The sequence below is a fragment of the Ursus americanus genome, chromosome 2 (genome assembly GCF_024610735.1).
Source record: "Ursus americanus isolate L20-20 chromosome 2, mUrsAme1.1.p, whole genome shotgun sequence".
Classification (NCBI taxonomy): Eukaryota; Metazoa; Chordata; class Mammalia; order Carnivora; family Ursidae; genus Ursus; species Ursus americanus.
The window spans coordinates 66,054,492-66,078,121 of NC_142128.1; the positions used below are offsets into that span (position 1 = coordinate 66,054,492).

Genomic DNA, 23,630 nt, shown 5'->3' on the forward strand with positions numbered 1-23,630 from the left:
GAGCAAGTCAAGGCAACATGGGGGTCAGGTCTGACTGCGATCGTCTAAGAAGATCTGAGTTTTCCAGATACATCGCCAGCACCTACCTCTCAGCACAAGAGATGGGTTCTCTCGTATCCTATGGGGGAGGCTGGAGCACCCGCAGCCTTGTGTTCTCTCCATCCCAGAAGGCCGGCCGGCCAGAAGGCCAGGTCAGGGTGTTTCTCTGGCATCCGAATTAGCTGGGACCTTTCACCCCCAAGGCCACTGCAATGCACCTACCTTCGTTCGGGGGTGCTGGCGACTCCTCTGTGACTGCTTCCCCAGAGCCCACCTGCGTCCTGGCACTGAGGGTAAAGCGGTAGCGCGACACGGGGTCTGCTCTTTGCATCGTGAACTTGGTCTGATTGGGAGAGAAGTTTTCCACCATCTGCTTTCCTAATTTGGTTCCATTAACTGGGGAGAGATAGTAAGTGAAATCGAACTTCAGCAACATTGACCATGGTGGGTCATGTAATCTGCAGCTGGAAGGAGAAAGCCTTCCGGACCCTGCTGCAAACAGAACAACTGAAGTGTGCCCCAGGACCTTAGTGACCCGGGGGATGGGAGACTGGGGTTCAAGGGCAGAGACCTGGGCAATAACTTTCCGGCTCTTCAATGACACACCAGGGTTAAGGTTTTCTCACTGATCTCATTATCTCCAGCTCACTGCAAAGTTATGTGGCTGATTCTGAAAGACTTAGTTTATAATCCCCAGGCCTTTTCAACAAGGACAAAACTTTTAAGGTCCTTTCTTCCTTTCAAACAGAAGTAGGGCAAAACCACTAGAGCTTTTGATCATTAATGCCTCCTTTGTAAAAGGCCTATTCAGTGTACCTCAAAGAGGGGACGGTCAGGTCCAGAGATGATTCAGAACAGCATACAGGCACACAGTTGGCTATTACAACGGTCAACAACACAACACCTGGCCCTTTGAGCTTCCCAACGAGGTACAACATCGCCTACTTTAGAGGCTTTTCAAATGTAACGACACTCCTGTCCTCGCATGGTGACACTAAGCTCCTGACCCAGTCACTCTAGATAGAGTTGTCACACCATACATGACACCTCGTGTAGTGTTCCCCGAGTGTTGTGTGGATTGCATGCAGTCTACCCCGTGGGATGAGGTGCAAAGCTGTCTTTGCTAGACTCACTTGTGGGTGTTGGAGACTCTAAGATCCCCGAGGGGCCCAGGGTTGAATTCCTCACTAGACCAGAATTTCCCTTTGTCTCACCGATCAACTAGAAACTCCCTGCAGGAGCTGTGTCAGGCGGGCAAGGGGCTGGGTCTCCCTGCCTCCCCTAATCCTCTGGGGAACTTTCTCCCTGGTACCCCCATCCCTCTGCACCCATAGGCTTTCTCCCTCGATTCCTTAGTGAAATGGGAAGAATGGGGTCTCTGAATCCCGGATTAAGAGAAGGAAGGGCAGAACGTACAGGCCACGTATTTGAGAGTGTATCCAATCAGGATCCCGTTGGGGTGTTCCGGGTGATCCCATTCCAGGTTGATTGTCTCCAGGTTGGGCTGCCGGACTCGGAAACGCCTGGGGGCACTGGGTACTTGGGGAAGGAGGAGAGGGCAGGGGAAAAGAAGGGGAGGGCAGAGGCAGGAGGAGGAAACACACAAAAAACAAAGCACAAGTATGAAGGCATTGACCTTGGGGCAGCCCCCATGCTGGAGAACTGCTAAGCCAGAGCCCAGGAGGACCACAGCGGGGCCAGAGCCCTTCGCCCCATCCAGGATGCTGCTCCCCCCACTGTTTAGGACAAGCATGGCTCAGACTCTGTTTAAATGGGGAGGAAGGCAGTCAGGTTTTCCTTTGGCAGCTATCCTGGATCCGGCAGATGTTAGGCTCTGCGCCTGCAAAGATGCCTTCGAGCCAGCGGGGGGCCAACCAGAGCTGTGCACAGAGGCTGCGGTTCCCAGTCCTCAGACAAAGATTCTCACCCTGGGTCTCAGCACAGGCCCAGGCCTCCAAGCTGAGAATGCGGGGCTCGGGGGTGAGGAGAAAGAAGCCGAGGATGGGCCTCATGGGCAGGGCCCCAGGAGTGGGAGCGATGGGGAGAGGCTGGAGATGAAAAGCAAAACGAGGGGGCAGGAAAGCTACCAATCAAGAAAATAAGAGGGAAGAACAAAGAAGGAGGCAGAGAAGAAAACTGGCGGAAAAAAGCAGTTAAGAAGGGAGGGAGGAGAAAGAGAAGAGGGCAAAGCAAAAGCCGAGCTCATAAACGAGGACATGGTGAACTTCACACAGGTGTCTGCCTCCCAGGACCAGGCAGACCTGGAAGCAGCAGCAGGCAGGGCGCCCCCTGCAGGGCCACCGTGCACATGGGCTTCTGGATCACAGTGCTGAGAGAACTCTTGAGTGAAGGTCCTGCGTACTGGGGAACAAGCCGGGTGCTTCTGGTCATCAGGGTGACCGTGCTTCGGCCTCCCGTGGTGGGGGTGGCCCGGGCCCCCGCAGTGCCCTCGGCAGGGGGTCAGTCTGCTAGCCCGTCTGGAATTCTGTCAGCAGGCGGTACAGGTCTTCTCTTGAGACACAACGTCCCGTCGGGGCAGGCCACCCCGGTGATGGAGCACTGTGCGAATGGCAGGAGCTGCTTGGCTCGCAGGACATCGGCGCCTTGGGGTCACGCAGAAGTCACCTTGTGCTCTCCGGCCCAGGCCGCCGGGGCTGCTCCTGCCCACCTGGGGGTGCTGCCCTTGTCCTGCCCCACCCCGAAGAGCTGCAGGTCAGACCTACCTCCTTCCGGGGTGGTGAACTCCTTGGTTTCACTGCGAGGCCCATCGCCTCTCCCATTGACCACGACCATCTCCAGCTTGTAGTTACTGTAGGGGAAGAGGCGGGACACCACGCCACGGGGGCGGTCACCAGGGAAGCTGGCTTGCTGCCTCTTCTGAGACACCCACAGGTTCTTCAGCAAGCTGCTCTCCCTCCAGTAGTAGGCCTTCGGGACAGAGGCGGGCCGGTGAGGGGACGGTCAGGCGGGGCTGGGTTAGTTGTTAGTGCCGGTGGTAGCGACCGGTCTTCCCTTCGCCTGCCACAGGCTCCGAGTCCCGAATGCCCTCAGCAGCCCCGCCTGGGGCTGGGGGAGCGGCCTGTGAGGCCCCATTCACTAGCCCCTAGTGAGTACGAACTGACGTCACACAGGAAATGGGGGTCTGGGGTTCAATCATTTTCTGAGCCACAGGACCTCTCTGGGAAACAGGCAAGTTGGCCAAAGTTACTGATGGAGTGGACACTTATTTCCAAGCTGGGGAACAAGTTGCTCATGGAGTCCATGCCGGAACCACAGATACGGGCCAAGGTCCAGGCATGGAAAGCTCTCTTCTGGGCTCAAAGGCCACGTCATGTTGAGCTGGATTAGTATGAGTTTAGACCGGCAGTAGGCAGGAGTTGAAAAGGAACACGTTACCCCCGGAAGTCTGAATAGGAGAGTTGATTTAATCCTTTGAAGTCAAACCATTTCTTTTAAAATTGTTTGAAGACCTTTAGAATGGGCTAGGCACACGTCCAGGTCAGTGGACACCAGGCTGCCTGGTGGCAAGAACTTGGATGGGATGGCCTTCCGAAGGTGGTAGTGTTATGGGTAGAGTCAAGAGAGTTTGGGACACAAGGTATGGTTAGCAGTAGGTAAGAAGGCCCAGGTCAGGCTGCCACACCAGCGTCACTTGGGCCTCCAACGGCAAAGGCAGGCGGAGGTCCACACTTAAGAAGGGGACCCAGAGGGAGCTTTAGCCAGAAACATCTCCAGGCAAGTAGGTTAAGGGTGCAAGTCAAGTGCTGGGGAAGAGCTCATTCAAGTGGATACATCCTCTTGCCTTCCTTCCCCTACCTCCCGAATTCACGTCCCCAAAGAGACTGGTCCCCTCCATTCTGCCCCGGTTGTCCACAGCCAACTCCCAGTGACCCCCACGTCACAGAACCTGCAGTGGCCCACGCTTCCAGCCTCTGTCACTTCCCGGACAAGTTTTAAATAAAGGGAGAGCCTGGCATAACCTGGATTTCTCTTCCTTTTGCCTGCCTCAGCTTGCCCTTTCCAAGAGGGCAGACACATGCACAGAAGCTGCCCACAGGCAGGGAGACCAGGAGAAGCCAAGGGCCTTGGCGGTCCGTGCCCTGGGTACTCCGGAGTTGGCTGCGACAACGGGGAAGGTGTTTACGCCTTTTGGTGGCTCTGCCTGTTAGTGAGGGCTTCCTGAAACCGGACTGGGTGAGGCAAGCAGCCCAGCGGGGGCCATTAGGCGAGGGGAGGGGTGTAGCTCAGGGGTGCCTCAACACTGTCCCTAAGATGCACGTGTGTCTGCTTGCACGTGTCTTTGAGCGATACGCAGTGTCAACCCAAACCCACAGCCCTCCGCGTGATTTTCTGCGGAGCAGAACCTCTCAGCGTGTCTCTTGCAGGACACGCCTGGGGATATACACGTAATTTTTTTTCAGGGTGTATTTTTGAACGGCTAACACTAGACATCATCTTCTTGAATCAACTCTGGATCCAACAACAATCCCTAGGATTCCTCCCAAGTAGCCCATGGCCCGCATCTGCTACCCCCTTGCCCTGGTTAGCAAGCTGGGTGGTTAGGCGGGGCTGAGCGCTGGTTTCCTCACTCGGTACTCTCTGAGCTGGCCCTGCACCGTGTCGGGGTAGACGCGGTTCCACTGAAGGCTGATGGCTGTGCTGTTCAGGACTCGGATTTTAACGTCAGTGGGTGCAGCCCTGGGATCTGCAATGCGTTGGGACAGAGAGCTGGTTAAGCAAGCAGGGCTGGCCCCTGGACTCGAGGGTCCCCTCGGACTTGGACTGGTTCTCTGCCAGCTGGTCTCTCACCCCACTCTGGACCCTGGGTACTCCATGAGGGCACGGGGGAAGGCCAGGACAAGAGGGCGGCCGTCTGGGTGGGAAGGATCTGCCTACATGTTTAGAAGGCAGTTATCCGCTATCCTCCCAGCTGGGTAGCCTCCGTCTGCCCCACCATCCCGTGCACTACTCTTCACCACCTGCTCTGTGCCCCAGCCGGCTGCCCTCTCCGGACTGTGTCAGCTGGCCTCCTGTTCACAGGCCACCGGTGGGTTTGCTCAATAGCTAAGGTCAACAGGAGACCCCAGGGCAGGGGTAGAGGGAGGTACCTAGTCCCCTGGCTTCCTGTCTGCGGGGCTGCAGGTGGACAGCATCGCACTTTTCTACCCAAGGTCCTACCCCTTGGTTGTGGGGACTCCCCCGGCCGCTGCCCCTTCAAGGCTCGGAATGTTATACTGGGGTCCTGCTGTTGCTAGCCCTCTGGGTGGTTCCTGATACCTTGCTCTTTTCCCTCGAACTCTGTCCTCCCATTAGAGATAGTCCCCATTGAGTGACACTCGTTTCCTACCAGGACCCTGAAGAAAACTTCAGCCACAGACTGAAGATGCCCTAACTTCCTTCGGGAGGGGATTCTGATCCTCCACTCCCCGAAGAGAGAGAGCTCCCTCCCCTGGGACTGATTCTCGCCTCCATTTTCTGCGCTCCGCTGCAGAAGCAATTCTGGCCTATCCCTCTCGTCCAGCAGAGCACAGGCCGAGGGGGGTCGGCAGGTGCCATGGAAACTGTGGGCGGGTCCATGAAGTCCACGACTAGACACTGCTCATTCCATACTCACCAGCCGGTAGTTCCCGTCCGTCTCCTGCCTGGAAGTGTCTGCCACGACGAGGCAAGGAGCAGGATGGACAGAGAGTCTGCTGATACTATCCGCTTATTCTCGAGTGGGTCCAACCCATAATCACCTCCAGGAAAGTGGTGCATGGGCCCTACTCTTGACCCCAGCATTGGCCTTTGCAACTCCCCAAGACTCTCCTCCTCCCTTCCTTCTGGCCACCCCATCCGCCTATGTGATCTTTTCTTGAATCACCCTGACCAGGACGGGCTCCACCGACCCTCCCGCTTTGCTCAGCAGTCTACTGAATTGACGTGCTGGGGATAGGGAGGACACTGACATCTTAAAAGCCAGGCATATACTTCCACATACATGCCCAGAATCTTGTTGATTTAGCAAGGCTAGCCTCCAAAGAACCTCTCTTTGTGTGCTCAATTCCAACGGTTAAGGGCAACCCTGGGATGCCAGCGGTAGCTGGTCTGGATCATTTCAGTCTGGGGCTCTGGAGACCTTCTCTAGTTCTCGAGGTTTCCCCTGGGGAGCCAGGGAGGAGTCTGGCCTGTGGCCCTGCTTCCTGTGGGGGAGTCTAATTATGGCTCTTTGGGAGGGAGAGTCCTGGAGGCTTGGCACTAGCAAGGCTTGGCACTGAGGTAGATTAGAAGGCCTGGCTTCTGTTTTCAAGCCTGACATTTGCTATTGTGTAGTATTGACAAGGGTTTTCCCTTGCAGGGCCTCAGTTTTCACATCCATAAAATGGGAGTATTAGACCAGGTGATGATGTTCAGCAATTCTAACTAGCACTCGGGTGATGACATTGCCGCTCTTGACATTATCGGGGGCCTGTTTGCCCGAGGTCACCACAGGGGATTTCTCTTTCCTGGGAACCGACTGTCCTCCCAGGATGTTCTTGGAAGTCCCATGACCCACCCCGAGGTTCCTGGTTTGTGAGGCTGGCTTCGTGCAGCCCTGCTGTGAGGATCCTTGCTTGGGGACGGGGGAGGGTACTCACAATCTTCCCCGGAGTAACCGATGACAGTGTTGGGCTCAGGGCCCTTCCCGAAGTCATTTTCGGCCTGGACTCGGATCTCATAGGGCACGTAGACGGGGGTCTGCCCCACCACGTAGCGGGAGCCCCATACTGTGACGTTGTTCCACGTCTCTCGGGTTTCTCTCCTCCGCCACTTGACGATGTATCGCAGGTTGGGGCCAAAGGCGGAGGTGGCGTTCATGGGCTGAGCAGGGAGAGATCAAGGGCAGGGGTGGAGCGCAGACCCACCCACAGCCTGCACTCTCCTTCTGTGCCAGGCACCCTGCCCCGATCTGCCCCTCACTGGCCCCCTTGTGGCACTGGGAGAGCGTGCCACCCTCACACCAAGTCCCCCAAAGCCCAGAGTCTTATGAATTCAGCAACATGTAGATTTTCCGTGACAAAGGCTTCACCCAAGACCTAGTCACTCTCACTCCCAGAGCCACCCACATTTGCAAGTACACAGGGAACCAAAGCTTAATTTTCAACAGGACTCTCCTGTGACCGAGTGGTAAGCAGAACAAAACAAGAGAATCGTAGAACATTCTCTAACGGAGAGGGATGAGTTTTGGTTTAGCCACAGCATGCCCGCTGCCAATGAACTCAAAAGTCCGGAACTGGCTTGGGTTCTACGGAATCTATGTGTGACTGTCCTGCCTGCCCAGCAGCTAAGGGTGGGTGCAACTCTGTTCCTCGTTCCCTAAGGGCCTGGTCCAGGAAGCAGTCCCCTGTAGGGCTGGAGACCAAGAGCCGGTCCTTGCAAGGTCCTGAAGATGAGCCCCAAGGTCTTGAATCTGGACTCGGCCCAGCTGCCCAGGCTGCTGTGAGAGCAGCCCTCAGAAAGATGGGGACAGCCGTGATCCCACACGCCTGTATCTCCCTGCTTGTTACTCGTGGCGACAGCACAGAAATGTTAATATTTCCATGGCTGAATGTGCATCTCTCAGATTTGGAAGTGGTTTGGAAAAAAACCCCGCATGTCTCAATTTTGGTTTGGAAAACATAGTGAGCCAAGATGAAGATGGGATTTTTTCAATCCTGGCCCGGAGAGAAGCTTCTGTGCCCTCTCATTCATTCCTGGACTAAAAGAAAGCCTGCAGTCAAAGCAGCTCGGGCACTGGTCTCCCCTCCACCCCCAACCATCTCTGGTGGGAGTACTCCAGAACACACCAACACTGGGCACCGACGTTCAGGCTAAATCTTTTCTAGACCCCTCCTTCTCCTAGAGAAGTCCATTTTCGTTTGCTCATCCTCTCTCTGATTTTGCCAGACTAGCTATGTTCCTTGGTCACCTCTGCTCCTGTCTTCTGTCTGAAATCTTGCTCTTAGACAATGTTCCTGTTTGGCCCCTGGATGTCCAGTGCAGGGAGCGGCCTTGGGGTCTCAGGGGTGTAAAGAACAAAAGGGCTCTCAGGTGCTCAAGGCCAAGTGAGCGGGTCCATTGAGAGGTGGGCTGGGAAAGGACCCTTACCGTCCATGTGATCTCCATGTTGTTCTTTCTGGTGCCTTCTCCCTTCACGTCGGCGGGATTGGACTCGGGGGCTGGAACCCAAGGGGATGCAACGTTCAGGTCCGATGTGTGTTACGGGCACAGAGAGCCACCTCTCCCCCTCCCAGCCTTCTGTGGCCGTCTTTCCTCAGCGTCTCTCTGCACACTGTCCCTCAGGCAACCGAACTCACTGTGCGGTTTTCTCATGAGGAAGATGTGCCTTCCTAGCTAAGACTGAACCTCCCCCACCCCCACCAAGCAGGGCTAATTTCTTTTGAATTTTAATCCCTCACTAGACAGCATTTGTCATAAGGCTTGCCATACTTTGGATGGGCCCGACAGCCAACTCAATGTGGATTATCCCCGTCATGGATTATCCACTAAAGAAGTTGAATACCAGACTGGTTTATCCCTGGCATTCAACGTTTTGGGGGAGCAGCTCCACTCTCAATGAGCTGGTGTATTTTCAGAAATCTAAACATTACCCAAGCGTGAGAGGAAAAGAAATCTGACATAACACCAGATTATACATTTCTACTGCAAGTCTCTGTCGTAGCACTTCCCTTTAAAGCAGACGATCAAGAATTATTAAGGATATTAGTAATAATAACCAGAGTTAGCATTTACTGGGTGCTTACGATATGCCAGGCATCACAGTAGGTACCCAAACCGCATTTTCAAACTGCCCTGTGATGGAGGCGGTGATGCTATCATTCCCCGTCTCACAGCTGAGGAAGTCCAGCCTTGGACAGGATAAGTGACCTGCCATGTTCACGTGACCAGGAACGGGGGGAGCTCAGCGTGGCCTCGGGGCACCAGGGTTCAGCACCTTGGCCGTCAGCTCTCGGGTACTCACGCGCCCCGCTGGTCCGGTAGCGCTCAGAGGGGAGGCTGGGGTGGCTGCTGCCCACCTCGTTGATGGCGATGACGCGGAACTGGTAGTTGACATACGGGGACAGCTGGAGGACGGCGGAGTTGACACTGCCCGGGAACTTGGAATGGTCATGCCAGACCCCGGGCTGGAACTGGTCCTCTTCAAACTGGACGACGTAGTCTGAGTGGGCAAGGAAGACAGCACTGTTTGGGAGCCGAGGTGGCTGAGTTCTCGGACGTACTCCTGCGTGGTTGCCACTAGTCCTTACACTCTCCCTTGGGTAGACCAAGGCACAGGGAGAGTTCCTCCCCAGACACTGAGAAGGGAACAAGGCCTGCGTGTGCTCTGTGAAGAGCCTGGGGCACACGTCAGGTGAGGTGGAAGCGGGACCAGAAACCGGGGCAAGGCCTCCGGCTGCTACTGGAAACCAGGCTGCCATCCATCCCTCTTTTCTGGATTGGAGCGCAGGGCCCCTGGCTGACCTGTGATGGGGCTGTTGTTATCATCCCCTGGGATCCAGGTCAGCCTCACGCTCCTCTCGGCCAGGTCCGTGAGCTCCAGGTCCCGGGGTCGGTCTGGCCGTCCTGGCAGCAAAGGGAGAAGACACCACGCGGGGCTCCCCAGTTAGAGCCAGCCCGTCCCTGAGCCGGCCCCAGCCTTGGACCCTGTCCTACAACAGGTCCCTGACAGGCCGGGGTCAGCACCCGCAGGCACCAGCCCTAGCCTGCCTGGAAGGGTCGGCAAAGGGACCAGCCCATTCCCTCAGGGGGCTGAGGAAGAATGAAGAGGGGACTTCAAGTTCTACCACCCCAAAACAGCATGAAAGGATGTAGGGCACCGAGAGAACAGGGAGCAACCCATCCCATCTCTGTGGCTATTCTTAGGGGTGAGCATTTGGAAAATGTGCCCTTTTCATGAGACCCATGCTTGCCGCCTGTAGGGAAACTGGTGAGCAAGTGTGGGATTTGGTCTCATTTTCTCGGGATAATTACCTTCTACTCTGTGTGCCAAGGCTCTGAGGGGACAGGAGCCCAGGAGGGTGTTGGAGAGCTGAGCAAGGCGGCCCGGTTAGGAGCGTGGGAGGGACAAAGGCAGAGGACCAGGCCAGGGTGGGGATAGGGACTTAGTCTAGAGTTTCAGTGACAGACAGCAGGGCAGAGGAGCCCCCAACAAGAGTCCAAACAGGGCTGGGGCGGCACCTTCAGGGGCCCCAGTCTCACTGGAGTTCCTCTGTGTGTGTAAGGGCCATCCTGGCCTGGGGATAAAGCCACCTCACTGCGGCCTGGTGGGGTACGTGGGCTGTCTCCCCATCCTGGCTGCTTGAACCAGTTATTTCGGTACTCTGGCTGGTTACTGGGAGGATCTGGGAGGGGGGTTGCAGGAGCCCACATTTGTGTCTGTGTGCGCGCATGCGGATGCAGACTGGGAAGGTGTGCAGCAGGCAGGTGGGGGAGGCTGCCAACGAGACGGGCCTCCGGGTAATTTGAAGTGAGTGGGCCTTTCCCGACTGGACCCTCCCTACTTCTGAGGCCAGAGCTGGGGGGAGAGAACAGGCCCCCACAAGGAAGTGGGGAGTGTGGCCAGAAGGAAGGGATGGGGTGGAACAGCAGCCGACGGCTTCCAAGCCCAACCTAGGGAAGGTGCAGGAAGCCGGGAGTGGGGCTGGGGCAGGGCTGCAGGGTGGGGGGCGGGGCCCTTGAAAGGAATCGGGTTTGGCAGTGAGTGGGGACTGTTACCCACCTGCCTCAGCCCAGCACGGCCTGCCTGCAGCACTTTCCTCCTCCGACCCCACCCGCCAGCTACCGAGAGTGGGCTTTGGCAGGGGTCCTGTGATTAGTATGAATTACCTTTGGGCAGGGCAGCCAAACGGTTAGTTGGAGTGGCCTGATCAGCTGCAAAGGTAAGACGGGTTATCCAGGTTAGCAAGTTATCCGGGGTTACAGGTGTTCTAGAAGGACGGGGAGAGGTGGCCGAGGGTTAAACAGCTGCCCTGGGTGGAGGTGTTCTGGGCACAGCTTCGCCTTCGCTTCCATGAAGACCCCCCCGTGCTTCCTCCATGGCTGGCAGGGTGGAGGGCAGATTGTCTCCTTCCCCTCCCAATGCCACCATGTGCCTGGGACCACCATCCCCAGGGACCATGAGTTGCCACCCCCGGAGGGACAGAGTGGACCAACAGTAATGGCGATAGGGTGCCCAGACAGAGGACAGAGCTGACGCGGGGACATGAGGGCATGTGTTTCCCTGGACAGGAAAGGCTATCTTCCCCTGGGGTCTGGATGGCTCAGTATTTATGGTCTGGCTTAGACATAGGGCAGAGCATGATGGGATCAGTTTGCTAAGTGCAGAGCGCTCACTCTATAAAATCCCCTCAGGAAACAGGAGCCGCGTGGGAGGGGGAGGGAGGCTAGCCGAAGGCGTTGGCAGGACAAACTCAAAATGCAGTCTGGCTTCAAAGATGGATTGTTTTAACTGGTACAGAGGTAAAAGCGATCACAAGCAGCACCCCCTGTCCACCTTCCCTCTCTCGTTCAAGTGCCCATCCGTTGAGAGTTTAGGCGAGGTAACGATTCCACCCAGAGGTAAGGTGTCCGGCACAGCTTGCTAGGAAAGGAGCGGCTTCCTAACCCTTCCATCGAAGGGCGGGAGATCACCATGCTTGCCCAGCCCGCTGACCGCAGGCGATGGCCTGGGACCTGTCCTGGGGCCTGTCCAGCGCCCACTGCTTCTCTGGCCTCGGGAAGGGCTGGGACAGGGGAGGTCACAGCACACGTGAGCAGTGGCAGTTACCTAGCACAGTAAGGTAGGCCTTGGCCAGGTCCTGGTCCAGCTCGGTGCTGGCGATGCAGGTGTAGCTGCCCTGGTCCCGCTCGGCCACCCCGAAGATGGTCAGGGAGTCGTCTTCCTTCTTCATTCTGCAGGGGCACCAGGAGGGGTTGGGAGGAGGGTGAGTGGGGTGACAGTGGGGCAGGGGGAGCTCTGGGCACTGCCTGCTTTCTCCTTTGGAGTGGGGATGGCGAGTGAGAGGGAAGCATCACAGGCTGGGCTGGACAGCCATAGCCCCTGGCAGGGGACATGAGGCTCCCTCCCAGTGCTTTGAGAGGGGCCTGGTCTTCACCGATAGCTGGAGCACTTCGGGGCTTGAAGGAGGGTAAAAGGCAAGCGGGTCAAGCAGAAGTGGCTCTGAGCCACGTTCCGTGTCCTCCAACTCCCTAGTGTCTATTCTCTGTGCCCTTCTGATGCCGTGCTCCCCTCCCGAATGAGGGCACAGTTAGGTCCACCCCCAAAAGGCAGGCTGGTGTCCCTCCTCTTCCCCTAGTTCCAGCTCTCCCTTCATCCCAGACCAGTCTGTGCACTGGGCTCAGAACAGGTGTCCTGGCTTCTCTGGACTCTTTCCTGCGGAGGGAGGTGGGCACCACAGAGCAGAGTGGGCTGGGAAAGCTGTGGGCGCCCACTGAGGGCACGGATGCCTATGCCTACCTGCAGGGTGCACCCCTGGAAAAGTCAGATGGTTGTGCCAACAGCTGCTGCCTCTGTCTGGCCTCGGGACCCTGCACCACCCCCTAAGATGTTACGGGCTACAACAAAGAGCCCTGTGGAGGGAGAGGCTCGGACCAGCCCTCCCCGTCCCTGACTGCACATTAGAGACACCCGTCGGTACTTTTAGATACTATCGATGCCTCCCCTCACCCCCACACCACTTAAATCTGGACAAGGGAGCCGGTGTGGTCTAGTAAAAGCGGTCCAGGTGCCCACCTGCTGAGACTGCCCCACTAACACCCTAGTGGCAGGCAGCTCGGGCCAGCCCTGCCTTCTGCTGGAGAACAGGGGCACTGCAAGCGGGGCTGAAGATGGAGCCCCAGGGGACCTCGTAGCAGAAGAGGAAGGGAGGAGGGGTGCATAGGGAGGGAGAAAAGGGGTGAGGGGAGAGGGAGAGAGAAGGAGGGAAGAGAGAAAGGAGTGGGAAAAAGAGAAGAGATAGAGAAGAGGGGGAAAGAGGCAGAGAGCACACGGGGTGGGGGAGACACTGGCGCTGTCACCCCCTCCGCAGCAGTTCCTGAGGGACACGCATGATGCAGGCTCCCTGTCCTCAGGTTCCCTCAATGTGTCATCGAGGGCAAGAAGGAAGAAAATGGGCCCAGACTCGCACCAGGAAGAGAGAAGGAAGGAATAGAAACCTGTTTCCGATGTAGAGAGGCTCATCGTCCTTCAGCCAGGCGACTGTGAGCTTCAGGGAGGGGTCGTGCTTCACCCGACACTCCAGCTGCACCGTGGTGCCCCTTTTGGCCACCTGGTCCTCAGGCATCCGGAAGATCCTGGTGGGGTCTGTGGAGAAGCCGAGGGAGCTCGTCGTTGGTGTGGCCTCTGCCCACCTCTCCACATGGCCACATGGCATGACAGGCATGAAAGGTGAGACGGACCACGGAAGGTGGCAGAAATAACATTCAGTTATATGAATGGTGGCGGGGGGCTGGTGTGGGCGATTCCAAGGAGGAAACAACCCCCAAGTCCTTTCTCTCTGGCTTGGGAATCTATGATGCCCTTCCTGGGGTGGTGGGGGTTGCTGGTGGGGGTCTCAGGCTTCCCTCTCTAATCCCACATGGACCGGGCTGAACAGGACTCCGTGCTCCCAGCACCCAGGCCAGCTGGAAGCCCTGTGAGGACACAGGGGCCCACGGGTGGGCCCCATTAGGGAATCGACAGGATGTGTGGTGTGTTTTCAAAGGGAATGGCGCACGGGTATCACTTTGAGGAGACGGCTTCCTTGCCTGCCCCACCCCGCCCTCTCCCTACCAACCTCTCCTTTACCTTTGACCTCCAGGCGGACCTGGTTTTCAGCTTTGCCCAGGATGTTGGTGGCGACACAGGTGTAGATGCCTTGGTCCTCTTTGCGGATCATCTCGATTTCGAGACTGCCGTTCTCGTAGACGTGGTAGTTACCACCATCCAGGTTACTTCCCTGCCCGTTCTTAAACCTCACAACAGAGCAGCGGAACACACAGCGCACTGAGAGAGGACTGGCCCCTGCAAGCAGGGCTCTGCCTCCCACTGCTGGGTGGCCCTGGCAAGTCTCTGGCCCTCTCTGGGCTTCGGTTTTCGTCTCTGCACAATAAGGGGGCTGACTTCGATGATGGGCCAACTTTCTCCCAGTTCCGACCCTATAAGGTTGCCTCATCTCACTGAGTACCTATTTTAGGCCAGAGGGGAATGAGGACCCCCGCGGGGGCCTGGTCTCCTGGAACTTACCATCGGAGTGTGGGGATAGGGGACCCAAAGAACGGGCAGTCCAGCCGTGTCCGGTTGTACAGGATCACCCTAATGAGTTGGTTTCGGGGCGACAGCATCCGGGGTGGCACGTCTGCAATGCCCAGAGAACGGACCTTGGTTGGGGGGGCCTAGTTCCTCCAGTCCCCCCCTACACCCTGGATCTTCCATGTGCCCTGGCAGCACAGCAGCTTTCCAAGCACCCCCAATCCTTCCTCCATCACCTCCCTCCTTTAAGAAGCTCCCAGGGTTACGGGAGGGAAGAGGAAGCTTATCCATCTGCCCTCAACCTACCCTACGTGCAATCCAGCTTTTGCAAGGGGTCTCCCAGATTATCCAGCAGGTTCTGAAGCTGCCCCTCCACCACCCTAAGGCATCTCCTAGCTGTCCCTGCTCTCTTCCTGATCTAGGGGTGACCCTAGTACTCAGAACCACTTCTCACCCTGGGGCCACTGAGAATGCAGGCAGAGTTGGCCTGGCTATGTGGAGGGGGTGAGACAGGCCCCTCCCCCTCCTCTGGAGACCCGATCCTAGTATAGAATTGACTGTCTGCACACCCAGCTCCATGGAGCTGAAGTTCCCCATCCTCCCCGGCAAATTCATCTTCAGTCTCCATGCTTCCTCCGTCCCATGCTCTCCTACCCACCCAGCCTGGCTGACCTCCAGAGGAGAAAGTGGGCCCAGGACAGGAGCAAGCCCCAGGGAGGCTCCACCGTGGCTGAGCGGAGGGGAGCTCTCACCCAGCACGCTGACGAAGGCGTTGGCCAGCAGGTAGCCGTGCTCGTTGGAGGTGTTGCACTGGTACACAGCCCTGCTGCTGATCTGGGTGTCCCGGAAGATGATGGTGTCCCCGGCCACCTCACGGTTTGGGTTGCGTGGTGCCGCTGCAGACAGGAAAGACTGTCCTTGTGAGAAACGGGAAGGGCAGGGTGGAGGGCACTTGGGGCTCCGGCCAGGGCTTCCTAAGACGACCGGGTGCTGTGGAAGATGCAGCCCTGGGTGGCCCCCAGAAGACCCAGCTTCCAGCTCCATTGCTGCCTAGCTGTGTGACTTCGGGCCCATCATCAAACCTACTGGGGCTTGTTTCTCAGTCTGTCCAATGGGACTGTGAATCCCTGCTGGACCTATGTAACAGCTGGGCACGTGTGGTTGAGAGCATAAGCCGTGGCAACAGAAGAGGGTCTGAATTCCAGCCACATCACCTGCCGCGTCATTCAGCTCCTCTAGGCTCCAGCAGCCTCGTGTGCAGAATGGGGACTACATATCACCTTGTGGGGTGCTTATGAGGATAACCTGAGATTTTAATGCATGTCTAACGTCATCAGCAGAGGCCCGGCACACACCGATTACTATTGTTGTTATTATTTTAACCCATTCTGCATACACTTAAATGTGTTGAAAAAGAAAAGAAATATACAACTGAATGAGACCTGCCACCCTCCCATCCTCAGAGCAGAGCATTCTTCAAACATTCACAGTTAGACCCGTAAGTCAATGCTTGCTGAAACTGAACGAGTCCTTAAATTTGCCAAGGCTACCTGATTGTCCCAAGAAATGTATCCTAAACTGAGAGAGGATATTTCCTCCCATAGCTCTTTGAGTATGCCTGGCTTGGGGTGCAGAGGGCAGAGGCTGGGGAGTGGCCGTGGGGTCTCAGTCCTGTTCACACGTCAATCTGGGACTGGAACAAATCAATAAATCTGAGCCTCATTTCCTTCATTTATCAAGTGGGGGAGAATTACTCCCATCCTTCCCCTACTCCGAGGAGCTCAGAATGATAATGAGCTGTATAAATAAAGTTTTCTAGAAATGTAAAGAGTTGCCACTTTTTTCCTCTTTCACTCGAAGGTGACTTTCCTCTGTAAGGTTTCTGGACTGAGCCAGCTGACTTGGCTTGGATGGTCTGTGAACTCATCCAAGATCGCTCAGACCTATAGCGGCAGTGGGCAGAGGACCACCTCAGGTCTGGCCCCTGAGGCGCCACTCTGCAGATAGCAAGTCGAGCCCGGAACCGGGGAATCAGCAGGAGGTAAATGAAGACGAGGTCAGCATCCTTATCACCCATCCCCAAGCCCCCACTCAGCAAAAAGGCATGAAGAAGTCCACGCCAGCAACTTCAACACTTCCTTCCCTGGCAATTCTCATGGAGCCAACTTTCTTTTCAGCCACTCCCCTTAAGTGACAGGTGACCTTTCCAGGGCCAAGGCCCAGCTGCAAGTCCGGGGCTCTGCGTGTATTCAGTGGTGCTGTGGAGTCTGCTGCCTTTGTCTGCCTTGTTCCCAGAGTGCTGTCATGACAGGGAGAACAGCAGAGGGCAGGCAACGTCCATATCTCTGCTTATGCCCAGGGCAAGGATGTGGACTGGGAGGGAGCTGTGTGCTTAGCAACAGACTGTGCAGGGGTACGGCATTCTCACAAAGACCCACAAGGACATTTTATAAAGTAAATGCGACCGGAGAGACTATGATGGGAAAACCTGACCAAGAGCCCTGACCCGAAGGGGCCCTAGAGTCACCTACTCCAGCCAGTGGGCAGCACTCAATTTCCCCAAATCTGGGCATGCCCAGGAATGGCATCTGTGCGTCTCTGCGCTCAGAGGGAAGTTCCTCCTCCTACCCAGCCTGGCTCTCATTTTGCCCTCAGCAGAGTGCGGGGCCGGGGTAACTAATGACAGCGGGTTACTGAGTTCTGCTCTACCTTCCACGCCCCACCCCCACTAGGAGGGCGGCTCTCTGCAGACACAGCCGCAGTCCCCAGACCTTGAATGGGGCTGTGTCGTTGTTTAGGGCAGAAAGCAAGATTCAAGAAAAACCCAAGGGAGTTTTATGCTCCCTAAATATGGGAACATCAGCACAGGTTTCCTGTTCTCTCATACACAGATGAGGCAGGTTTCCTGCCTCTTGAGATGTCCAAAGAGCTGGGATGGTCCAGAAGCAGTGGCCAAGGGGCTGTTCTTTAACTTCATCCTGTACACCTGGGGCTGGGCCCTAGGGAAGGGGACCTGGAGCCTCTGAGAGGAGACGTAGCAGTGTCAGGTGGGACAATGGCTTGTTACTTACATTGTAGAGGTTCCCCATTTACCATCCACTGGACAGTGGGCTTGGGGTTCCCATTGGCTCGACACACCAGTCTCCCGTCCTCGCCAGGAGCCAGGATAAGGTTCTTGGGTTCGTCTAGCCAGTAGGGAGCCGCTGGAAGATGAGCAGAGAGCAGCGGAGTTAGACGGCTCGGGGCAGGCAGGAGACACCAGACCGACTCCCGCCAGGAAGGCAGGAGCCCCTGAGCACCAGCTCCAGCCCCTCACCCCCTGCCCGGGGCTCATCCTCACGGAGTGACTCAGGCCAGCCTGCCTTTGGTCGGCTTGTCTCCATAGATGCTGCCCGCTCTATTTTGAGTTCACAGAACAATAGTTCTAAACTGGGGCTGCTCGTTAGAATCCTCTGAAGAGCTTTGAACAAACAGGGACACTGGGGCCTGTCTTAGACCTACTAAATTCGAATCCTCACGGGAGGCTGGGGCAGCGGATGCTTTTAGAGCCCCACAGGTGTTCCTGACGAGCACCCAAGGGCAACAGCTGGGCAGTTGGTAAAGCGCTCCCGGGGCTGGCCCCCCTGGATTCTGCTGTGCTTGCTGTGACGTCAGACCATTTAGAGAAGGCCTCATATTCACTCTTAGGCATTGGGCTTTGGTTACAGCAGAGCCGGCTATCCCCTCCAGTTGTGAATATGGGGATACATGGGCTTTTTTCCTGAGAAGTTCCTGTGGATCAGATTCGCAAAGATCTTGAGACCCCCCAAAAGGTTAAGAACCCCTGGTCTGAGTGTGGTGCTAAAACCAAAGTTATAAGGTCAACTGAGCATATGCTTCGAAAGTTCTTGCACTCTTGGTGTCAGACCTCATTGTCCCCATCATCTGGTCAGCCCCAGGCTGAGGAGGGGCTGGTGCACCCCACCACCCACGTCCAGGACCCACAAAGGCACGTGCTCTATTGCCTGCAACAGCTCAGATGGGCCATCGGCGCTGTGGAGGGAGGGAAGTGATTTTTTTAAAGAATAATTTGTGCCTTGATGACTCCCCATTTTTAAGAAAGAACCATGCACAAGTACACAGACAGCACAGGGCTAAGACGACACACCGTGAACGGGAATGCAAAATGAGAGAAAGAAAAGGTGCTTTGTGAAATCCGAATGGCCCATGGGGGTACATTCATCTGTGGAGGGAGCCCCAGGCACCACAGAGAGGTAGGGGATGGTCAGGGTGGATCTCCTTCCCCTCATACCCAACGTGTACACACACACACACACACACACTCTCTCTCTCTCTCTCTCTCTCTCATATCCAGGGGGTGACGCTATGCCGGGCTGGTCACTACTGCCATTAACTGGTGTGCTCTTGGGTCTCCCCTACTCACCCTGCCCCTCCTCCACCCACAGAGGGAAAGGTGGTCGTGGCGTGTGGGGCTGGCAAAATCATCATAATGAGAAATACACACAACGTACCCTTTACTCTCACCGAGATCGTGTGCCGGATGCTGCCCATCTTGTTGGAGGCCAGGCAGAAATACTCCCCAGAGTCCTCCTCGGAGACGTTGGTGATACGTAGAGCCTTGTTGAAGTTCTCAAACTTGGCCTTGTCAGATGGGAGGTCCCCACCCTTCTTGTACCATGCGATGTCTGGTGTTGGGCTGGGAGAGGGACCAAGTGGGACACAAGAATTAATACCAACTGCAGCCCTGCTGTTCTTCTGCAGAGCCTGGGACATGCAGGTGTCCTTGGTGTACATGGACCCAGAAGGACACACGTCCTCTGAGAGCAGACCTCTCCTTTACGGAGCGGATGCTCGGCCACAGAGCGCTGAGGGGCTACTGTAAAGTCACACGGGGTTCGAACACATGTGCAGGAAGCCAACCGGTCTCCTTTCCTCATCCGTTACCCATAAAAGAGACAGCCAGAATGGGATGGGAATGATGATGCTTTGCAAAGGACTTGCTAGGGGCTGTCTGTGTCTTTTTGGCCCCCTAAACTGTGGCAAGAAGGGAGCCCGTGCGAATTCCCACCCCCTGTCCTCCAGGAGAGGGAGCAGAGCAGGGGTGCGAGCCGTACGTACACCCCGGAGGCGATGCACTCCAGGAGGAGATCCATGCCACGCAGCACCATCTGACTGCTCGCCGTGCCCTGGGGGTACATGAAGCTGGGCGTTCTTTCTGCAACTCCTCGTGCTGAAATAGGATAGAAGAAGCTCTCATGAGCCTTCTGCCCAGAGCTGACCCAGCTGGGCCCTAGTGGTCAGGCTAGAAAGAAGTGTCATCACTCCCCCTACTTACCCCCTTACCCTCAGAGGCACCAAGCCCCAGACCCTCCCCGCTGAAACCCCCCCCAAGGGCTGGGGCATCATTAAGAGAGGTGTGTTAGGAAGCGCGGGGCTCCCCGGCCCCATTGGCACGTGTGTGAGCAGCTCTAAGTTCTGAAAGGATCTGCCAAGAGGAGTCCAGCTTCCTCCCCGGTTCAGTAAACCCCGCCTTCCTGGGAAAGGAGGAGGGGGTTGCCCGAGCAGTGAGAGGTTTATCCCCTGAGTATCTTGAGTGGGGACCCCAGAGACCAATGTGGTGGCCCCCCCGGGAGGCCGTCTCAGCAGCAGAGGATGAACAAGAAGGCACGTACTGGGGCCACAGGACAGACAACCTGCTCTTTGGGACCCTGGAGACAAGGAGCTGGGATGAAGCCGCAGAGACCCAGAGGAACAGTCAGAGATGCAGGAACATTATTAATGGTTTAGCAAACACATGGAGAGACTGAACGAGCAGAGATGACAGGAAGTCACTCTGGGGCCAAGACCATTCTGCTTCCTCACTAATGACTCTGGAAGGGGGCTGGGAGGAGGGTGTTAACTGGATGTGAGAGACTGGAGGAGGGGGAGTGGAAAGTGGCGGCCAAGATGGGGGAGGTGATCTACAATTCAACTAGGCTGGAGAAGCCACGCCCGCAACAGCGACAAGCATGCGGGATTTGAGGGCCGGGTGGCTCAGAGAGAGGCTGTTCGGCTGTGGACGGGGTCATGCAAGTCTGGGCGCACCCCCAGCATGGCGGACCCCACCTTACCTGCGCCTCACCTCTCCTGGGGAGCTCTTTGCACAGATCTATGGACATGGGTAAGACGGAAGGGAGAAGAGTGAGGGTTTTCCAACCAGGAGCCCCAAGGCAAAGGGAAGCTGGAGGAGACACCCCTGCCCAAAGGTGTAGGGTTATACACAAGAAGAGTAAAAGCTAGAAGCTGAGCCTATCCAGGGTGCAGCGGGTCTTACACTCAGGTGGAGAAGCGAGAGGAGGAAGGCAGGCAGAGCTGCCAGGAGCTGGGAGCCATCAGAGATGCCTGGAGTGGGGACAAAGGCATCTTCCCGGCTGGGGGCTGTGAACGGGTCCTGGCAGTGGGGACAGAGTGGAAGGGGAACTCTTATCTCTGTGACACTGGTGTCTCCTTGTTGGACAGGCTGGTGCCTGGCTCTATCAGCAGGGCTCCTGTCTTAGAGGCACGCAGCTTCTCTCCATTAGCCATCAGGGAGTGCGTTTCATAGAGCTGGGGTCTACTTTATGCTTTTGTCGGGGGAAGAAATGATGAGATGTCTGCACAGTTAGTGAGGCGGCCGGCACAGCGCGCGGCACATATAGCAAGCGTTCAGTAAGTGATGGTGGGATGAATGAATTCAAGGGGACAAGGGAACAAAAAAGAAGAAGGCAACAGTGTACCCCGTGTGTTATTTGTTTCTGCAGATGTCCTCATGTGTCCCACCAGCACACACATATACAACAGTGGCTACTGAGCGGGTTAATCCATTATGTGGTTAATCGGTTACCGTCCATGACCCTTGTAGCAGCCGGCTCTCAGTACCAAGGAAGCCTGATACCAAAGCAGTAGCTTCCTCCCACCCGTTATCATGGAATCGCCCAAAGAGTCTGTTAACACAAGGTCAAGGGAACTATGAGGAGAAGGATATTTCAGGGCAGGAGGCTCTGGTGTTAGGCTGACGACTCTGTCGAGTGCTGGGAACGCTGGGACTATGTGGAAGAGGTCCTGGCTCAGTTGGCATACTCCTTCCACGCAGGGATGAAATCTGCAGAAACCAACCTGTGACCCCACGGATATTTAATTCACACCATAGCATGCAGCACCACAAGCACACTTGACCGGCAAAGCACGAAGTATGGGAAGGAGGAGAAACAAGCAGAGTCTTGCGTGGGGGCCTTGGCACGCTGTAGCTGTGACTATAAAAAGGTTACAGCAATACTTCACTTGTAGGATGTGGGCTAGCAACCATAGAATTATCCCAAAGGAAGAGAAGCTACTGGGAAACACGCCAAAGTTCAAAAATATAGGGAAGAACATCCTAGAAGTCAGAGGTAATCATCAGGGCCACCATGGTGAGCATTCATGGGGGGGCCAAGCCTGTGCTAACAGCTCTCTCCAGACTTCATAGTCATGCTGAATCCTCACAAGAAACCTGGGAGTTACCACCTCCATTTTCAGCCGGGGGAACCGAGGCTCAAGGAAATTCACAGACTTGGCACGGTCACAAGCCAGTTATGTTTTGGATTCAGGACCATTTGGCACCAAAGCGTGTACTCTGATAGCTATACTATCTCACCTCTTTAAAGATGGACACCCCATCTGTCCCTCCTTCTGACAGTCAGCTTTGGGAGTATCAAACCAAAGAAAACCCAAATCTGAGGGCAAAAGAGGCGAAGGAGAAAGACTTAGTGTCTTAGGGAGCTGCTCTGGTGAACCTCTTCCCCTGGGCTAAGATTCCATCCCTCCTTGGTGGCCATCAAATAAACTCGGGCCCAGGCTGGAGAGAGAAGCTGGGCTGGGGATTAAGAGGTGCCAAAGGCATTTCAACTGGCTTCTTAAGGCCATGGAAACCTTGAAGAGGAGTCAGGGTGACACGTGGTATCATTAAGGGATGAGAAGCTAGACCCAAAGGGGAGGTGATGAAGAACTGTGGTCAGCTGCAGCAGGAGGGATTTACATGAAAAATGATGAAGGACAATCCAGCTGGTGGCTTTGGGGGTCACTGCTCCCAAGGGAAGGTGGCTAATTTCTTTCCCTGGAAAAGGAGACCTAGGAAGAATCTCCAAGACAAAGGTGATTACTCCCTAGGGTTCTACATGGTGGAGGATGACAGTCTCCTAGGGTCATAGGATCTCTCCTCCCCTCTTAGAGGTGGGGAGTCAGCCTGTCCAGCCTGATGGCACTTCTCTTATTCTCCCTGATCTTCGGGGTGGGGTTGGACCTAATACTGGATAAAACTCAGAACGCAGACGCCAAAGCTCACGTCGGTGGATTCAGGAAGAGCTTCCCGCGTGGGCCCCTCTGACCTCTAGCCCAAGGACAGTCCATCCTTTCCTGCTCTCCCTGGCTCAAGAGTGGGATCATGGGGTTCCCGGGGAATCTGGTCAGCAGGGAGATATCAAGAGATGACAGTGCCGCAGCCACCTCGGCTTCAAAGGGCCAATGAAAAAATGTCTTGATCGACTCCTACGAGAGGAAGGGTTAAGACTGCTGAAAACCCGAGTGGCTCTCCTCTGTTAAGTTCTGTGGGTCAGCAGCAGAGAGTCCAATGCATCGGATGTCTCTGAGAACCTTTGCCAAAAACAGCTCTTAGGGGCAGCTGGATCCCACATTTGCTGCTTTCAACTCTCAGAATTAACATCTCATGGGGTTGGATCTGTGGCATCTCATTCGCCTCTCTGGCTCCAGGAATGGCTGACCAAACAATCCCAGAAGACAAGAAAAACTCTCTGTCTAGTAACATTTGATACCTTCCACTGTCAGGAAATCTCTGTAAGTCTAACCCCAACGCCTCATGCAATAGTTGGGAGTTTTTTTCTGATCCAGGTCTCAGCAGAGCTGAGGCGCTGAATAGCTTGCATTTTTCTAGTCTGCCCTAAAATCCCTCCCTCCATCGTACTTTCTTCCCATAATGGTGCCTGCTGAACCCCTTGGCTTCTCTTTAAGTTCTCTGTGTCCGTCTTAACTTTAGTCAACACTAAACCATTCCCTTCGATACCAATACTGTGGTAACACATACTAATCACCGATGTGTCTGACACCATGCTAGCGACCAGATGCATGTTATCCTGGTTACTCTTCATGACAATCCTATGGGGCAGGTCATATACCTGCTTTACGGAGGAGATGGAGGTTTTCATACACTAAATGACTTGCCCAAGGTCACTCAGGAGCCCGTATTTAATTCGAGGCTGCCTACCTCAGAGTGCCCACTCTTCTCTTCCTTGTCTCCTTGCTGGGTGAATTCTACGTGGCAAGCTACAATCTC

The 23,630-nt window shown here is 55.8% G+C and overlaps 1 protein-coding gene across 5 annotated transcripts in view; it reads right to left on the reverse strand.

Moving 5' to 3' along the window:
* The window catches only part of NFASC (neurofascin), a 179,309-nt gene that overhangs the window by 30,901 nt on the left and 124,778 nt on the right, over window positions 1–23,630 (reverse strand). For 2 of the 5 annotated variants that reach the window (XM_087856747.1, XM_087856742.1), the window contains 15 exons: window positions 19,406–19,517; window positions 18,799–18,983; window positions 17,359–17,490; window positions 15,040–15,183; window positions 14,282–14,393; window positions 13,844–14,010; window positions 13,213–13,360; window positions 11,825–11,949; window positions 10,885–10,929; window positions 9,520–9,621; window positions 9,020–9,217; window positions 8,146–8,216; window positions 6,657–6,879; window positions 1,456–1,578; window positions 262–435 (listed from right to left, as the gene is read on the reverse strand). In XM_087856747.1, coding sequence (XP_087712873.1) covers window positions 262–435; window positions 1,456–1,578; window positions 6,657–6,879; window positions 8,146–8,216; window positions 9,020–9,217; window positions 9,520–9,621; window positions 10,885–10,929; window positions 11,825–11,949; window positions 13,213–13,360; window positions 13,844–14,010; window positions 14,282–14,393; window positions 15,040–15,183; window positions 17,359–17,490; window positions 18,799–18,983; window positions 19,406–19,517 — 2,061 coding nt within the window. Of the gene's footprint in view, window positions 1–261; window positions 436–1,455; window positions 1,579–2,762; window positions 2,968–4,628; window positions 4,745–6,656; window positions 6,880–8,145; window positions 8,217–9,019; window positions 9,218–9,519; window positions 9,622–10,884; window positions 10,930–11,824; window positions 11,950–13,212; window positions 13,361–13,843; window positions 14,011–14,281; window positions 14,394–15,039; window positions 15,184–17,358; window positions 17,491–18,798; window positions 18,984–19,405; window positions 19,518–23,630 lie in introns of all 5 variants that reach the window. The other 3 variants (XM_087856752.1, XM_087856755.1, XM_087856758.1) reach the window with 2 other exon arrangements.